General features: G+C 49.4%; 1 protein-coding gene across 2 annotated transcripts in view; it reads right to left on the reverse strand.

Moving 5' to 3' along the window:
* The window catches only part of LOC147611143 (DNA mismatch repair protein MutS, type 2), a 63,184-nt gene extending 47,134 nt beyond the window's left edge, over window positions 1-16,050 (reverse strand). For both annotated transcript variants that reach the window (XR_015263969.1, XM_086785806.1), the window contains exons 1-5: window positions 15,884-16,050; window positions 15,672-15,755; window positions 15,418-15,468; window positions 15,116-15,172; window positions 14,941-15,014 (exon numbers count right to left, since the gene is read on the reverse strand). Coding sequence is in view for 1 of the 2 variants with exons in the window: in XM_086785806.1 (XP_086641932.1) it covers window positions 14,941-15,014; window positions 15,116-15,172; window positions 15,418-15,432 (146 nt within the window). In the remaining variant the exon portion in view is untranslated. The remainder of the gene's footprint in view (window positions 1-14,940; window positions 15,015-15,115; window positions 15,173-15,417; window positions 15,469-15,671; window positions 15,756-15,883) is intronic.
* Window positions 16,051-17,134: the final 1,084 nt, after the last annotated feature.

Genomic DNA, 17,134 nt, shown 5'->3' on the forward strand with positions numbered 1-17,134 from the left:
CAGAAGTATTTATATGTACAAGTGGGGGTGCACGGAGAGTACACACTCATCCAGCCGACACCAGATTTATCCAACTGTGGAAACATAGGTAAACACATTACCTACAACTCCTCGGTCACCAACCACTCTTGTTGCAACACCCTTGGTCACCAACCAAGGTTGAGCGATCACCAACCGCTCCTGTAGAGCACCCTTGGTCACCAACCAGGGTAGAGTGATCACCAACCACTCCTATACTTTGATAGAGTGGTCACCAACCCTCTAACAAAGTGCTGTCCCAAACCTGCAAAACAGTAACCAGCCATGGTTTTGGCTCATTGGCCACCCACAGGTTCCACCAGATCACATCCCCAAGCCTAGTACTTGTCTAGGGACATGTTTGCTCAAGTTTCATCGCAAGAAACCTCCTGCAAACCTGTAAAAACAACCAATAATGGCCCTTACAACAGTCGGCCAGCTCCTGCAGAGACTCTGCTCACTCCGTCCAAGCCCTATTCTCAGCAGAGAAGCCCAAAAACAGCCATGCGCAAGCTTCTAGAACCAAATCGATCACCCTGCAGCCCTGTAGATGCAGTCGGCCTGCCCTGTAGAGAGAGAGATAGCAGCCGGCCAGCCCTGGGGCCCTTGTGCTTCGCATGTATTCCACCTGTAGCTCATGCGTATGAGTGAACTTGCTGTTTTTCCTGTCCAAAACAGCTCCTAACAGCCCATGACTTCCAAATGAGTGCTCTACAAGTCAGGGCTTGCCCACTTTGGCCCTCCCACACCCAGAATAGCAACTCGTGGAGCTTTTTGGGAGTGCCCGGGTGCCCATCTCTCATATTTGGCCTTGGTTCATTAAAAATAGTCCACCCTGATGTGAACTCACTTATAAAATTATAAGCGTGTCCGCCCACACTTTAAGTGAATGTGAATCCTGGACCCAATAAACCTAAGTAACATGAAATAATGAATAAATTGGGTTAAGTGTGCACACTTACCACCTGCAAAACACATAACGAAACCATATGAGTCCCAAATAGGTGTGCACACGCATATCCACGGGTTGTCCAGGCGTCCCTGGTGCCCGTGGACATTCACAGGCAAAATACCAAGCAATGTCCAGGCATCAAAAACAAGTCATCCATGCATGTGCAACTCACATACATATGCTGGTGCACAAACATAGTGGATGAAATCTCCCAACTTACATCTTGTACATCCAACTAGCCCAATCACAAGCGCCGTCCACACAAGACCAAAAAGTACTCACTAGGGTAACCACCCTTCCATGAGTTACTCAACCAGGGTAACCACCCTTCCATGAGTCCAGAGTAACTCACCAGGGTTACCACCCTTCCATGAGTTCATAAATCATGCCAGGAACTCACACCAGGATACCATTCCTTCCATGGAGCCCTTCCACATGTATTCAATCATGACATCATTTCAAACATCTTCCAGAGAAGTGGTCACAGGTTGTGGGACAGCTTTCGGCCACGAAAGATGACTCTTTTTCTATGGCAGCTGGCACATCGGAGCCTGGCAATTGGCACTCGGCTGACCATAGGAGGTAGGCTAGCAGTCAGTCCAAGGTGTGGCCATCCCCAAGAGTCACAACGTCATTGTGTCTTTGGGATTGCTTGAAGGCTTAGCAGGTTTGGAAGCGGATTCTCCGCATCTTCACTATGGATAGGCCCCCTCCTGCACAATTATGTGGGGCACACTTGCTTGGGTCACTGAGGCCGAGGCCATCATGGCATATGAGGAGGGTGGGGGTCCGGGGATTCGCCCTTCAAGTCTCTCACCTTCATATTTCTGTAGTGCCAGTCCCAACTCCATCCACTGATCATTGGACTCCAAGTTCTAGCCAAAGATAGAAGATTTGCAGCAGTATTGCTACGTGGCACATCTGGAGAGCTTGATGCACGGAGACCATGGAGGAGACCCTCACCCCGTCAGTGGAGTACATCCGGAGCATCTAGCTTGATATCATTCATACCCTCCCTGGACAATGGGGAAAGCTTTAGGGTGGCTCTGACCGCATGCGGAAGCACCGCGATGGCATGAGGCCTTCTTGAGGATTTCGCGTCGCGATCCTTTCTCACTGACAATGGTGGTGAGCCCACTTGGCACTATAGACCACCTGTGTGGTTGTATCCCCCTCCCCCCATTGTATGAGATAGCCTTCTCCTCAATCGGAGGACAGGAGCATCCTCCCCCTTTTTTCTATTTCATGACTCTCGCTTCCCTATGTGGAGCCAAGTTTGTACTTAGCCATTATGGCTGCTTTGCTTGGTAACTAATAGAAGGACCCCTTTCCTCGGAAATTTTTTTTATATCATGGCTGAGCTCAGTCACAACTGTCGCCTTCCAAAAGGTGAAGATTAGATGCTCCTATCTCACATAAAACCTACCTGCGTGCCGTGGATAATGCGCACGGGAACATCTAGGTGATGGGCCGTACCATGGACCAGGCTCACGCCCGCCATGGCCCCCCCATCCAGAGATATACCTGCAGGTTGTGAATTGATCAAGTCACACACACACCGCAACATCAAAATGGTTACTTTGCATCAAATCGTAGGTTGTGTCTTGCACGTTTTAGGATCATCCTCATAAGGGGATGGATTGTCCGCCTGCAATCCACCGGTGGTGCTACCACTTGCCACCTATAGATGTCGTCACCGACTTTAACACGCATGTCCCTTCTCGAAGCTTGTCACGCATGACTTGCTTCTAGCATCTTCAACAGTTGGCCGTCCTCTTCATCAACCTATTGCGATCTCTGGTAGACACCTACCATATTCTTTCCACACCAACTGTCAGCAGTTGTGCCTTTGTCCGCCTGCAATCCACCGGTGGTGCTACCACTTGCCACCTATAGATGTCGTCACCGACTTTAACACGCATGTCCCACCTCGAAGCTTGTCACGCATGACTCTTGCTTCTAGCATCTTCAACAGTTGGCCGTCCTCTTCATCAACCTATTGTGATCTCTGGTAGACACCTACCCTATTCTTTCCACACCAACTGTCAGCAATTGTGCCTTTACCCTAGTATCGGTCAATAAGGCCCGGCCATGATCACCACCATGCCTTTCTCAAAGCTGGCGTATGCCGTCTATATCCACATGTCAACCTCTATCACAAGAAGGTTTCTTTATAGACAGATATCATCTAGCACGGTTCTCGACGCTATCCAGACACTTGGGAGGGATCCTGCCACCATGACCTCATTGAAGGCGGCCCTTATGCCCATCTTCATGAGATCCCAAGGTTGAAGAAAAAGAAAAACCAGCAGCAACCCCCGAGCGCTTCCATGGGGAAGGCCCTGCTCGCTCAATCTCACCCTCTCAAAAGGGGGAATCCAGAAACCAGCTCCAAGACTGGCGATACGACTGCCTTAGTGTATAAAGAAGAAGAGGGAAGCAGAAATACATGGAGATGCAAGAAAATAGGAGAGTATATGATTGGAAACTAGGGAAAAGGAGATCAGTGAGAAGAAAGAACAAAAGAGCAACTAATATCCCCTTTGCAAGGGAAACGGCAAGTGATATTGGGAAATGGCGGGGGTTGAGACAGAAGCAAAAAATAAATAAAAAATCGTGTGCTCGCTCTTGAGTAGCTTGCCCCCCCGTCTCCCCCCCCCCCAAATCAAAATACACAGCGGAAATGATAACCAAATCTGAGACCACAAGAGCAAGTAGAGTGCAGAAAATAGACAGCACAAGAGAAGGAGAGAGATAGGCGTGTAGCTCTTCTCTATACACAAGATCCCGAGGAAAACTGAATACAATAGGTGGGCCATTTCATATGGCCCCATGAGTGCAGTCAGCCAGTAGATGGACAGCCAACAGGACCTGAAATGCCCACGACCAGAAAAAACAGCAGTCGGCCAGCATATCAGGTCGGCCATCAATGGTGTGATGTCGGCCAGGAGCAGAGAGCAACTGGGACTACCTGTGACCAGTCGGCTAGCATCTGGTACAGCCGACAGGTCCTACACTGCCTCCCACACCCAGGAAAATAGGGAAAAATGGGGAAAAAATACGGGGAGTGAGGAAAAATGATAAAACACCTATACAGGGCGGGCACACCCACAACAGAGGCCCTGGTGTCTGATAAAGACAGAAGATGACTTCTAACACCCCCTCTCAGCTCCTGGCTGTGAAATCAACCCAAGGGAGCTGGAGTGCCGCTTGAGCGTAGCCTGAGGTTGAGACTTCATGAAGAGGTCCGCCGCATTGTCCTCCGTCGAACAATAAAGTAGCAAGATGTCACCAGCCAAGATCTTCTAACGTACAAAGTGATACTGTATCTCTATGTGCTTGGTCCGGGCATGGAAGACCGGGTTCCGAGCAATAGCTATACAAGTCTGGTTATCGCACTGGATGACTGTGGGCTCCTTCTGTGGAAACCCAATCTCGCCTAGCAGCCTCCGCAACCACACAACCTCGCAAGCAGCACCACAAGCAGCCCGGTACTCTACCTCTATCGAACATAGGGCAATAGTTGGCTGCCTCTTACTGCTCCAAGAAACTGCTCCTGAGCTGAGGGTAAAACTGTAACCTCAAGTAGATCTCCTCATGTCTGGATCTCCTCCCCAATCTGAGTCACTCCAACCTTGGAGTCTGACTCCATCCCCTCCTGTGTAAAAGAGTCCTAGATCCTTCGTACTCTGCAAATACTGCAAGATCCGCAATCCTGCGTCCCAATGAGACTTCAATGGCGTCTGCATAAAAGAGCTCAACAGCCCCACGGAGAAGCTCAAGTCCAATCTGGTGTTCAGCAACCAGATCAATGAACCAACCAACTTCCGATACTACGAGGCATCAACTGGCTCACAAGGATCTTTAACGGTTAACTTTGTGTTTGGGTCCATCGGCGAAGTAATAGGCTTGCAGTTCTCCATCCCAAAGGCTTCAAGCAACTCATGAACATACCGCTACTAAGAGACAAAAAACCCCCTCTGGGTCTGCCAGATCTCCAATCCCAAAAAGAAAAGGAGTAAGCCTAAGTCGGTCATCTCAAACTCCTTTGACAAGGCAGCCTTCGTCACACCAATGTGCTCCACATGACCGCCGGTGAGAATGAGATCATCCACATAAAGGATGATAATCGTAACCATGCCGCGTTCCCGAAAGAGATACAGGTTAGGATCTGCAACCGATCTCTGAAATCCAGTCCGAACAAAGAAGGAATCAATCTTCTGATTCCAAGCCCTGGGAGCCTGCTTAAGACCATACAAGGCCTTACGTCACCTGTAAACCATCCCTTCTGATCCTGGAATAACAAAGCCTGGAGGCTACTCAACATACACCTCCTCCTGCACGAACGCAGAATTTACATCCATTTGATACACGGGCCACCTCTGAGAAGAAGCAAGGGCAAGAACGGTCTGAATCGTGGACATCCGTGCTGTCGGTGCAAAGGTATCCTTGTAGTCGATGCCTGGCTGTTGAGCATAATCTTTAGCCACAAGTTTGGCTTTGTGTTTGTCCACCGACCCATCCGACGCATATTTGGTCTTAAAGACCCATTTGACACCAATGACTGACCGTTTCGACGGCCTCGGTACCAACTCCCATGTGTTGTTCTTCTCGATGGCATCAAGTTCCACCTACATGGCTTTCCTCCAAGTATCCTATGAGAGGGCTTCCTTGACGGAAGTGGGCTCCTTGTCCCGCATAATACGAGACATCAGAGCATAGTTTACCTGAAGAAGCTCCGCTGTATTGCTTGTCTCGGACTCTGTGTGATCTTCGAGGGCCGTCCTCCGTGGTCCACTCGGAGGGTAACTCCGTGACACCTGACTCCCCAAGGGTATCCAACAACCACCTAGGTACTCGAACAGATCGTGGAGCCTCCTGCTGTTGCGGGGGCTCTACTCCAGCTACGGGCTCAACCTCCTATGTTGACTGAGGGTGATCAACTGGAGCAATGGTCTGGGAATCATCATCAGACTCTTCTGGATCTCCAAGAAGTGGCGGCTCCTATCAAAGACCACATCCCGGCTGACAACAATCTCATTCCTGTCTGGATCATACAATCTGTGTCCCTTGGAAAGAGAATTATACCCCACAAATATAAGCTTGCGGGACTTGGAGTCAAGCTTCCCCCTCTGCTTCTTCGGAATATGAACATACACATCACTCCCAAAAACACGGAAGTGCGAGACATCAGGTTTCCTGCCAAAGTATGCCTCAACAGAGTCATGTTAGGTACTGAAGTCGTCGGAGATCGGTTGAGGGTATGGACAGCCGTTGCCATAGCCTCTCCCACAGTGGACGAGGAAGATCACGATGCTCCAACATGGTCCTCGCCATCTCTACCACAGTCCTGTTTTTGCATTCTACAACTCCATTCTCTGAAGGCGATCCGGTATTGGCCAGTTCCCTCTTGATGCCATGGTCTGCACAAAATCTGAGAAATACAGTCGAGGAGAATTCACCCCCTTTGTCAGCCCTGAGAGTCTTTACCTGCAATCCAGACTCTTTTTCCACCATCACGTGCCAATCCTTGGACCGTGCAAAAGCTTGGTCCTTCTGTGAAAGAAAGTAGACCCACGTGAATCTGGTATAGTCATCAACAAGCAGCATAAAATAGAGAGATCCTCCCAATGATGGTGTCTGCTGAGGTCCACACAAGTAAGTGTGAATCAACTCCAACGGTTTCGAAGCCCGCCTAGAAGCCTCCTTCAGAAAGGATTCCCTGTGCTGCTTACCACGTATGCAAGAACTGCAACGTCCTTGCCTACTGCCAACATCTGGCAAGCCAACCACCATCTGGTCTCAGAAAGCTCGCCGCAGTGCATCCACATTTAAGTGGCCAAAACGAAAGTGCCACACATCTCCGACCTGAGAACCTGTCAACGAGGAGAGTGCAGAGAGCTTGTAGATACCATTCTCCACACCGCCTTCCCAAACAACTTGGCCAGTCTCACGGTCCCGTAGAGCAACTGAATGCTCCTCAAATTCCACCCGAAAGCCAGTCTTGCATACTTCATGCACTGACAAAAGATGAAAACCCAGAGCAGGGACATAAAGAACACGGGAAGCATGCTTGCCCCCCTTGCCGTCGGGAATAATCTCCATCCGGCCCTCACTGTGTATCGTAATAGTGGAGTTGTCGCCAATAAAAATGCGACCTCACTGCCGTTTCAGATCCAAAAAGAAGTCACGGGACGGAGTCATGTGCCTGGAAGCACCACTGTCAAGAATCCATTCCCGGGTATCCTTTGCGGTGAAGCCGATTGCCTCCTCGCTCTAAGACGATGAAGCATCGGAGTCCATCATCTCTAAGTGCACAAATGCAGGAGTCTTTGCAGCTGAGGCTGAAGAATCAGCACTCTTCCCAGTCCGCTTAGGACACTTCCTCCAATAGTGGCCTTTCTCGCCACAATCATTGCAGGATCGTTCGGCCTTCAGCTTCTCTTGTTCTGTGTCGGGCTTCTTCTCAAAAGACTTCTCCGGTGAAGCCTTCCCTTTGCCCTTGTTGGTATTACGGCCTTTTGACCGTTGGCCAGTTAAGGCCTCCGAACCTCCGTTGTGAGGAGGGTTCGTGAAACATTCCTCCTGGGCCAAGACCATGGGCACAAGCTCCTCCCAGGTAATGGTGCTGAGCCTGCCACTCATAATCAAAGAGGAGTAAAAAGCGGAATACTGAGCAGGCAAGTGGGACAACAAAGTAATGGCCATGTCTTCAGATGATATCTCCTTCCCAGCCTGGAGGACTTCCTGCTGAAGAGCCTGCAGCTTGTTAATGTGCTCCCGCATTGTCAAGGACTTTGCAGGGTTCATAACCCGCATCTGCACTTCCAAGGAGATCCTCTTCATGGGTGATACCCTGTTATAAAGAGAAGCCAAGTGCTGCCATATGCCTCTGGCAAGCGTCATGTGCTTTACGTGATTGATTACTTGTGGTGTACAATTGAGGAAAATAAATGACCGGATCCGCGGAGGAAGCCGGCGGGATCCGTTCGTCACTTGATTATCCGATTTTCTGAGCCGGTTAAGATGACCATTGCCACCTCCCCAGTGAGGGCTCTCCCGCCAGAGTCCCATAGGGCCCCCAGGATCCTGGGACAGCCTGTGGACTATAGTTTCTTCCGATGTCTGCCGACGGAAGGGACCGACATATTTGAGGAGATAGTAACCCTTGTTCAGGTATGTGTGGTTTTTCATCACTCTAGGCCCTCTACGCCAGATAATGGCATGATGGTCTTCTCTTTCCCCTTCAGTGCAGCCCTAGGGATAGAGAGTGGGATCCCGTGTTGGCGGCTACTTGCATCCAGGGTCAGGCAGTCGAGCTCTCCCACCATCTCCAGGATCTTCGCATCACTGACATTCACACCCATTTTTGGCCCCTGGCTAGGATGAAGCTTGGAGGTTCAACCCATCGAGGACATGATGGGGAGATGGTAGTCTCCAGCCTGGAGGTGTTGCTTTTTGTGTTCATGCGTACTTCTGTCGTGGTACCTTTTCCCCCCTCTTACAGATACCTCCATTGTGATCGATGGAGTCCAAAGTATGCATACGCTCGTGCTCGTACAAAGTGGCGTCACATGGAGGACAGGATTAGTGCCCACCTGGCATGCCTTCACCCCTGCACGGATTGTTATTATTCCCCGTCTAAACCCTCGCCCAAGATTCTTGGAGTGGAGGGCAGTTCCGCTAGTGCCACATCACACAGAGATTGATATGCGGATTGTTTCATGGAACATTCAGGGTTTAGGGCGGCCTCGGTGCTTTCAGAGACGAGGCGTCCTACGAGGCGAGCTTCAGAGAGCCATAATTGGGGGAGGGTGAGGCATCCTACGAGGCGAGCTTCAGAGAGCCATAGAGGGGGAGGGACCCATAGACATCTTATTCCTCCAGGAGCATCACCTCTCAGAGGCACCCGCAGACGGAGTGATGTGTCAACACATGTCACATTCTAGCATTTCAGCCTATCTAAGAATTTCAAAATTAGCACTCACACATAAACAATGTCTAGACATACCCAAATACACCATGAATGGAATTTGACAATTCAAGTAGATAGTAGAAACAAATGATAAATCAAAATCAAATGACAATGTCACATCTGTATGATGTCATGAGTGCAAACGGGCTATACAAAGCGATCGCCAAACATAATAAATAGAAAAAAGACCACAAGGGAAGAAACCAAAACACAAACGTTTTTTAAGTTTGAAACGTTTGGAAACGTTCGGAAGTCCAAAAAGTACTAAATTATAAAAAACGGGTTTTAAATGCAACCTTGCACAGTGGATTACCATTATGATCGGAGAGGATAGCGTTGGCTTCCTCAATGTTTTTGCTCCGAACGCTGCTGTAGGTAGAGCCCTCTTTTGGAGCTCAATCCGGCAGGCCCTCCTTGAGGCTGACTTTTGGTGCTTGGGCAGTGACTTTAACATGATAGAGGCAGCAGAGGACAGACTTGGAGGTAGCAGGGCCACAATTTCAGGAGCTAAGTATTCAGCTTGTTGGGAGGAGATGATTCTTGCACTTAAGGGACAGGACCCTTGGCATCTTGGGCATAGCCCTAGGAACCTTTGCTTCTCAAGATCGGATAGGAGGAGCACCGGCCCCAACCTCTCTAGACTAGCCAGATTTTATGTTGATGAGTGGGCTTGCAACCAAGGGGCTATGATTGGTATCTTGGCAGGCACTTCATTCTCTGATCATGCCCCTATTATCCTGTCTTTAGAGGATCCCTGGAGGCACGACAAGCATGTGAGCTCGAGGATTCCGGACAACCTCATTCAGGACCCGAGATATGCAGCAGGATAAAGCAGATATGAACGGGATTGGACTTTTTTTCAGGCTCTCCTCCGTGCACATTGGGATGAGGGCTTAGGGGAGATCAGCAATTTCTTACAAGAGGCAGCCCAAAGCCGATTGAAGGGTTTCCGGAAGAAGGAGAGGAGTCTGAGGAGGAGTCTTGCCTCTTTACAACGGCTTCAGGAGAGGTCCCCCGATAGCCAATGGATCGAGAGTCAGCTTGCTGCCGCTCGCACAAAGATTAGATCCATAGAGGAGAGGAGGGTGGAGTACAGGTATCATGCCAGGGCCTCTTTCTGGACTCAGGCCGGCGACAAAGTCACAGGGGATTTCTTCGAGATAGCCGGCCCCCACAGGAGGAGAGACGGTATTCGCAGGTTGTGTGGCCAAGATGGAGCTATTGTTTCAGATCCCCCCCCCCCAGGTGGGAGCAATCGCCACAAACTTTTTTCGATCTCTCCTCACAGGTGCCCTAGTAAGTATCTCCACAGGTGGTGGACGCACGCAAAAGGGTCTCGCAGCATACAAGGGAGGTGGTTCCCCCTTCTCTTCAGTCATTCCTATTAACACCATTTACTGTTGTGGAGCACTTTCCAGGGGCAAATGCTCAGGGGTGGACGGGCTTCTAGTCTCCTCCTTTCTTTGCCATTGGGACCTCATGGAAGGTGGCCTTCGAGCTGCCTTCAATGAGATTGTGATCACAAGTGCCATGCCAGAGAGGCTCTTAGAGGGCTTGATTCACTTGATTCCCAAGGAGGGTGGTGACAGATTGGAGATCCGGCAGTGGAGGCCCATCACTCTTCTAGGGACAGCCTATAAGATCTTGGCTAAGGCCATCAACAAGAGACTCTAGCCTTTTCTCCCAAACTTGATCCACGACACTCAGACCGGCTTTGTTCAGCATCGAAGCATTCTAGACAACATCTTTACCTTCTGGGAGGTGACAGCTTTGGCCAGGATGCCGCAGCAGGACCTCATTGTGCTACTCCTAGACTTTGAGAAAGCTTATGATAGGGTGGATTGGAGCTTTCTGGAGGGCACAATGCGCTGGATGGGATTCCCCATGGAGTGGATTCATGGAGTCTAAGGACTCTACTCAGCCTCACACAGCCAGGTTCTCATTCAGGGAGCCCGTGGCGACAGATTTCCCCTCTCCCACTCGGCTAGACAGGGCTGTCCTCTGGCACCTTACCTCTTCCTATTCATCGCCAAGGCCATGAGTAGTTTTTTCTCTGCCCAGGAGACCGGGCTTCAAGGATTGCGTCTTCCCCTCTGCGCGCGGGAGGAGCTATTGGACTCAAAGTTCGCAGATGACACATCAGCTTTCCTTGCAGGAGATGTGGGGAATCTCCAGAGATTTGCGGAGGCCATCGAGATTTCCGGCCGCGCTTCAAGAGCACAGATCAACTCGGACAAGTCGTGTGGTTTTTGGGTAGACTCAGCACCCGCCCTGACTTGGCAACCAGTTGAGGCTTTCTAGTGGATCCCGAGGGGCACTCCAGTTCGTTATCTCAGTTGCCAGGTTGGCATTGCTATCTCTTCCGAGCAGCAGCTCGCCCCGCTTCTTCTGAGTATTCAGAAGAAGCTTCTTTACTGGAGCTCGACAAGGCTCTCCCTAGCACGCAGGGTGGTGGTGGCGAACCAAGTACTTTTTGACATCACTTCATGTTGGGCCTTTTCTCGGACATGTATTGGCTAGGTACAGCGATTGATCCGGAACTTCTTATGGGCCGGCAGTGATGGGAGGCCAACCAAGGCCAAGGTCGCATGGAGAGTGATCATTCAACCATGTCACAGAGGGGGGACTAGGCCTCATCAAACCTGCTATCCAGAGCCGCGCCCTGTTGGGCAAGCTAATTGCCTCCTTCCTGGTGGTGAGCCCTAGAAGGATTTCCTATTGGCCCAGATTTCAGCCCGAACTCCGAGTCTTGGGGACCCTTGGCCGTAGAGTACTAGATGGATCTTCACAGAGATGCGAGCACGTGGTTTTAGCCCGGATTTTGAGGACAGATCTGCAGCCAGTTTGCTTCGTGCTTGGGACCATCTTAGGCTAGCCCTCAGACAGATAGCTGCAATTGCCTTAGAGGAGCAGCTTCGGCAGCCTTTGGTCTGGAACCCCCTGATCCGTTTGCCTAGTGGCCACACGTTAGGGGCCCGACCACATGTATCTTGGGGCGCCTTGAGCATGTGACCAGCCACGTCTCTTGGAGATTGGATCACCAACAGACACTTCCACCGGAGATGCAGGAGAGACGCCTGACAAGGATCCGGGGTAGAGATAGGCTTAGCATCAACATCGACTCAGCTATCCCTCAAGAGTGGCTGACTCCCCCAGACCCAACCCCCCCAGTGTGGCTAGGTATGGTTACCAGACATGATATCCTCATGGCGGTTCACGGAGTAGATGAGGACAGTGGTCTGCTCACTTTTTCTATTGGATCCCATGGCAGACTAGAGAGATCTGAGCTTCCCTTGGAGGATTTCAGTGACTGCACCTTGCAGAGGGTGAGGGTGATTGGTTTTCGGGCACGGGAATGGCACATTCATCCAGCACCGGCCAAGGTAGCCAGGGAGAGATTATGGCGACTATGGATATGGGAGTGCCGATCTCTCACGCGCCTTCAGTGGGACCCGAGAGAGTGGACTTTGGCATGATCCAGCAGATCGGGAGGAGACTCTGGATGCCCCCTTCTTTGCATATACTGCGTGCCTAGGCCACGGGATCCAAATGCCTGAGATAGATGGCACACCGTAAGCAACAGCACATTTGGCAGGGCCTCTCACAGTGTTTCCTTTCAGATTTCTAGAAGAGATTGTGGGACAGCTTTCGGCCTAGAAAGATCACCCTCTTTCTTTGGTGGATGGCACATAGGAGTTTGGCGGTCGGTACTTGGCTGGCAATTGGAAGTCAACTAGCAGTTTGCCCGAGGTGCAGCCATCCCCAAGAGTCTCAGAGACATTGCCTTTGGGATTGCCCGAAGGCTCAGCAAATTTGGCAACGGATTCTCCACATCTTCGCTATGGACAGGGCCCGACCCAGATCATTACATGGGACACTGTCGCTTGGGCCACAGAGACTGGAGTGGTCAGGGCTTATGAGGAGGATGGGGGAGGACTAGGCCTTCAGGTCTCTCACCATCGTATTGCAGAAGTACCAGTCACACAGCCCCACCTGCAGGTGACTGGCGGCCAAGCTCATGCCAAAGATGGTAGATTTACACTAGCATAGCAGCCTGGCACATTTGGCGTGCTAGATGCAGTGAGGCTATCGAGGATACCCACACTCTGCTGGCTGAGACCATCAGAAGCATATGGCTTGATATCAGTCACACCATCCATGGTCAAAGGGGGAAGTTACAGGGAGCTTCTAACCGCATGCGGAAGCGGCGGGAAGCTTTCTTGAGACTTTGAAGGCCAAGCCCTTTCCTCACAACATTGTCTTAGTCTGCTCCTCGAGACACTGTGAAGAGGTGAGATTACAGAATAGGCCCCTCCTCTGCTCGTGGGACGCTATGAGTCTATCCTCAGTCTCACCGACTAGAAATGAAATGAAATCTGTATTAATGTCTTCAAAAGGCCAAAATGACCTATGAGACCAAAAGTTACAAATAATCTGGTCAGATGAAGTACAAATGTCAGTGGTGTGTAACAGAAAAAAGTGAGAAAAGATCTAAAGATCTATAGATCTAGAGATCAAGAGTAACATGGGAAACCTGGGAAGCTATTAAGAGGGGACGAATGTGTCCACACAGAGACATCTCTGGGCGCATGAGGCTCATGAATGTGTGAGGGTATAGACAGGCCCTCAGTGGATGAAATCCCTCAGAGGTCGCTGAAGCATGAAGACAAGCTCCTCCGCGGTGAACTGCCTGGAGGGTATCTGCTGGTGATTTGCGATGATCTCTCTAATCCTCCCATGCCATCTGGATCTGCTATGGATACCCCGAGGTCTAGGGCATCTGTCCCGACATAGCTGAGAGGCACACTCAAGAGTGACCCATCTGGATGTGGATGTGTGCCTCTCAGCTATGAGTCTATCCTCAGTCTCACCGACTAGAGAAAGTTGTTGAGCTCCTGAAGCACATCATCTAGGACCGTGGCAGCTGCGCTTGGGCAGAAGGTTGTCTCCAAATCTCCTCAATGCATGAGAAAATCTTGGGGTCCACGAATCTTGATGATCTGCTGGTGATCCTGCTGCCGAGGAGATACCTACCATTGACCAATATACCCATTGTGCCACCCCTATCATGAGCCCATTCATCAAGGTAGAAGCAGTTGAGGCAGGCCAGATTCGGATCCTGAGCACAGTGATCTGATTTGAAGTACATGAGGATGTGACAAAAAGGGTCAAACTCTGGTAGATGGCAAGCATCAGGGCCTCTAGGGTAGAGGCTGTGGGCTCTGACAGGCCTCTCCTCGACTCATGAGATTTTGGGTGCTTGCTTGGAGAGGGAGTAATTACAATCTGTACGAAGCCTCAGATGCTCTATAAGAGTGCCAATATGCATCGCTATGCTTAATCGCTCCCCACTGGCCCGGTCCCTGGCATCGCCAAGGTGAACATCCTCAAGGTGAAGGTATCTGTAGATGACGAAGAGCACAAGGCTCAAATGTGGAAGGTGGAGACCAGAGTGAAGGCACGGAGGGGCTTGTGCATAGAAGGAGAGCACACTGGGGGCTGAACCTGGTTTTTTCCTTCTTCTTCTTCGCGGGGGGGGGGGGGGGGGGGGGGGGGGGGTTGCTGCAGCTGCCCTAGGGTAGCGGAAGCTCCAGCTCGATCTTTTCAGATCCTCTGGATACCCCTTCTTTTTCTTCATGATATCAGAGTGCATAAATTACAAGGGAAAACCTGAACTCATACCTACATCACTCTGCCCCCTCTGCGATACACAGGCAAAGAACAGAGCAAAGGATTGATTTCTACCTCTAACATAGCGGTGTCTTATTCAGTGTTCTACCATCATTAACCCATGGGAGAGCATATCCTTTTAACTAAATATAATCTGGCATCCATTTATAAACTCCTTAAATTAAGATAACTCCTTGACTTCTTGGAATCATGATGGATCTTTTTAAGTCCCTCCATTCATCTAATGATACAATACATAAAAGCGTGCATTGGAGGGTCCATGCTTCCCTTGACAGGCCAACATATTTTAGAGAAAACGGCAAACCTTTGTAGAAGTAAACCTGGAAACATTTTCTGATTCTCACTAGACACTGCAATGCAAAATCTTCCATCTACTTGCTGCACATATAGATAAGAAAGGTCACCCTACTAGCATTGAAATGCACAACTCTATAAGACTGCACTGATTGAGAGAGAAAAGGATATCAAGAACAGATTACCTGTGTACTTGCATTACCTTCCTGTTCCCTTAGCATGCTCCTCAAAAACTCTTGAACCTGGAAACTCAAAATCGTAGTCAACCTTCAGCCTAATGCCTTTCCCATTTCTCAAAATCATGCATTGTATCCAGCAAAATGCTTATGGTGCCTAGGCCTACAGTGCATTTGGAAAACCCAAGAACAAAACAAGACATAATGGCAAGAAGACACAAGTTGCAAAAAAAATACCACACACTTCGACACCCCATGACTACGAAACCTCTGCCTCCAAACCTTCAATACTAGATCATGTGAATTCTTACCTTGGTTTCAAGCATGCGATGTTGAAGCCTGGCTCGCTGTAAATCCGAGCTCTGCCATAAAGCCACAAAAAAATGCCTTTTTAAAGTACTCACATAAGAAAAAGTATAACTTCAGCATTACCAAAGATGTCAGCCGGGGCCCATGAGATGAATCTAATTATTTCAGGTCCTTGCCAGTATGGTGTATGTGTAGAACCATTTTACAGTACATATATGTATGCAACATAACATAGAAAACACCTATCAATACATACTGCACTATCCTTAACATTTCCATCCTCATCCACTATCTTCCAGATTGCCTTCGTAACCTCGGTCTGAGCACCAATGGTGCATATCTGAAAAGGCTCAAAAGTGTAACCGCAACCAAATTACCATACATGTGAATGTCCTTACTATATGTTTAATCAACATCTATGCAAAGCTTACTCTTCCAAAAGAGTGAACTTTTTTTAGCGAATTTTACCGTGTCAAGAAAAACTTGAGAACATTGTTTGAGTCTATGTTTTGCTCCACACCCATCTTTATGTCATGTTGTATGGTACCAGTGAACTGCAGTAATGTAGCAATTGCTACAGCTTCTCGCCCATTAATAATGAAGCCCTTTTGTAAGCGGATTAGACATGAATTTACCTATAAAACAAGATAAACCTAGATCAGGTTGAAAAACAAAATCATACTAACTGCAAAGCAAAGATGCAAACCCATTGCGCATACAATCATTAAAACCTTTAAGTCCAATGCAGATACTCTAGAATCTGGCTCCCCTGCTTAACTTGCCATGACACGTAAATTGTCCACTGTAGATCTAAATTACCAACAAACACTTGGCCCCAGCAGATGGAGCATGTAAACTTGATGCTGGTCTTGTGATAGCTGCTCCTGAATTTCCTGACGAACAATTTGCTGTGCCTGGGCCCTGGACCCTGGCACTGAACCACCCTTGCCAGGACTGTTCAACACCAAAAACACTTGGAAGACCACGAATGGGTTGGATGACCAACCCACAGTCTTCAATGTTATTTGCCTTCATGCAGTAAAGGTTAGCGACAGAAGAGTGAGAAGTCAAGAAATAATCATGAGCCAGAAGCATACATGGATAGGTACTGTAAGATTCCCCCAAGATCTCCCTAAACACAAGTAACAAGAATAGTACCAAATAGAAGGGGTGCAGGCTAGCTCACCTCCCAACCGTAGGTCCGCATCCGCAGCAGACCACCCCGAGCCCCTTGGGTTAAGGCATCCGTGGGCCATGTCCCAAGCCTAGGCACATTGGTAGGATACAAAACAATACAGTAGTCCACACAATAGGCTCACCCCACTTACATAGGTCCGCATGGATAGGTACTGTAAGATTCCTCCAAGATCTCCGTAAACACAAGCAACAAGAATAGTACCAAATAGAAGGGGTGCAGGTTAGCTCACCTCCCAACCGTAGGTCTGCATCCGCAGAAGACCACCCCAAGCCCCTTGGGCTAAGGCATCCGTGGATCATGTCCCACGCCTAGGCACATCAGTAGGATACAAAACAATACAGTAGTCCACACAATAGGCTCACCCCACTTACATAGCCTTCAGTCAACCCACAAATAGATGTTGACTCATAAATAGCTATGACTTATGGAATAACACTAATAAACCTTAGTCCAAGTAAACACAGCCTACTGCATTAATCCTTGCACACTTCGGAATTAGCTGATAAGCACCAGTAAAACCA

This window comes from Cibotium barometz, chromosome 48, assembly GCF_041138505.1.
Source record: "Cibotium barometz isolate CiBa-2024 chromosome 48, ASM4113850v1, whole genome shotgun sequence".
Lineage (NCBI taxonomy): Eukaryota > Viridiplantae > Streptophyta > Polypodiopsida > Cyatheales > Cibotiaceae > Cibotium > Cibotium barometz.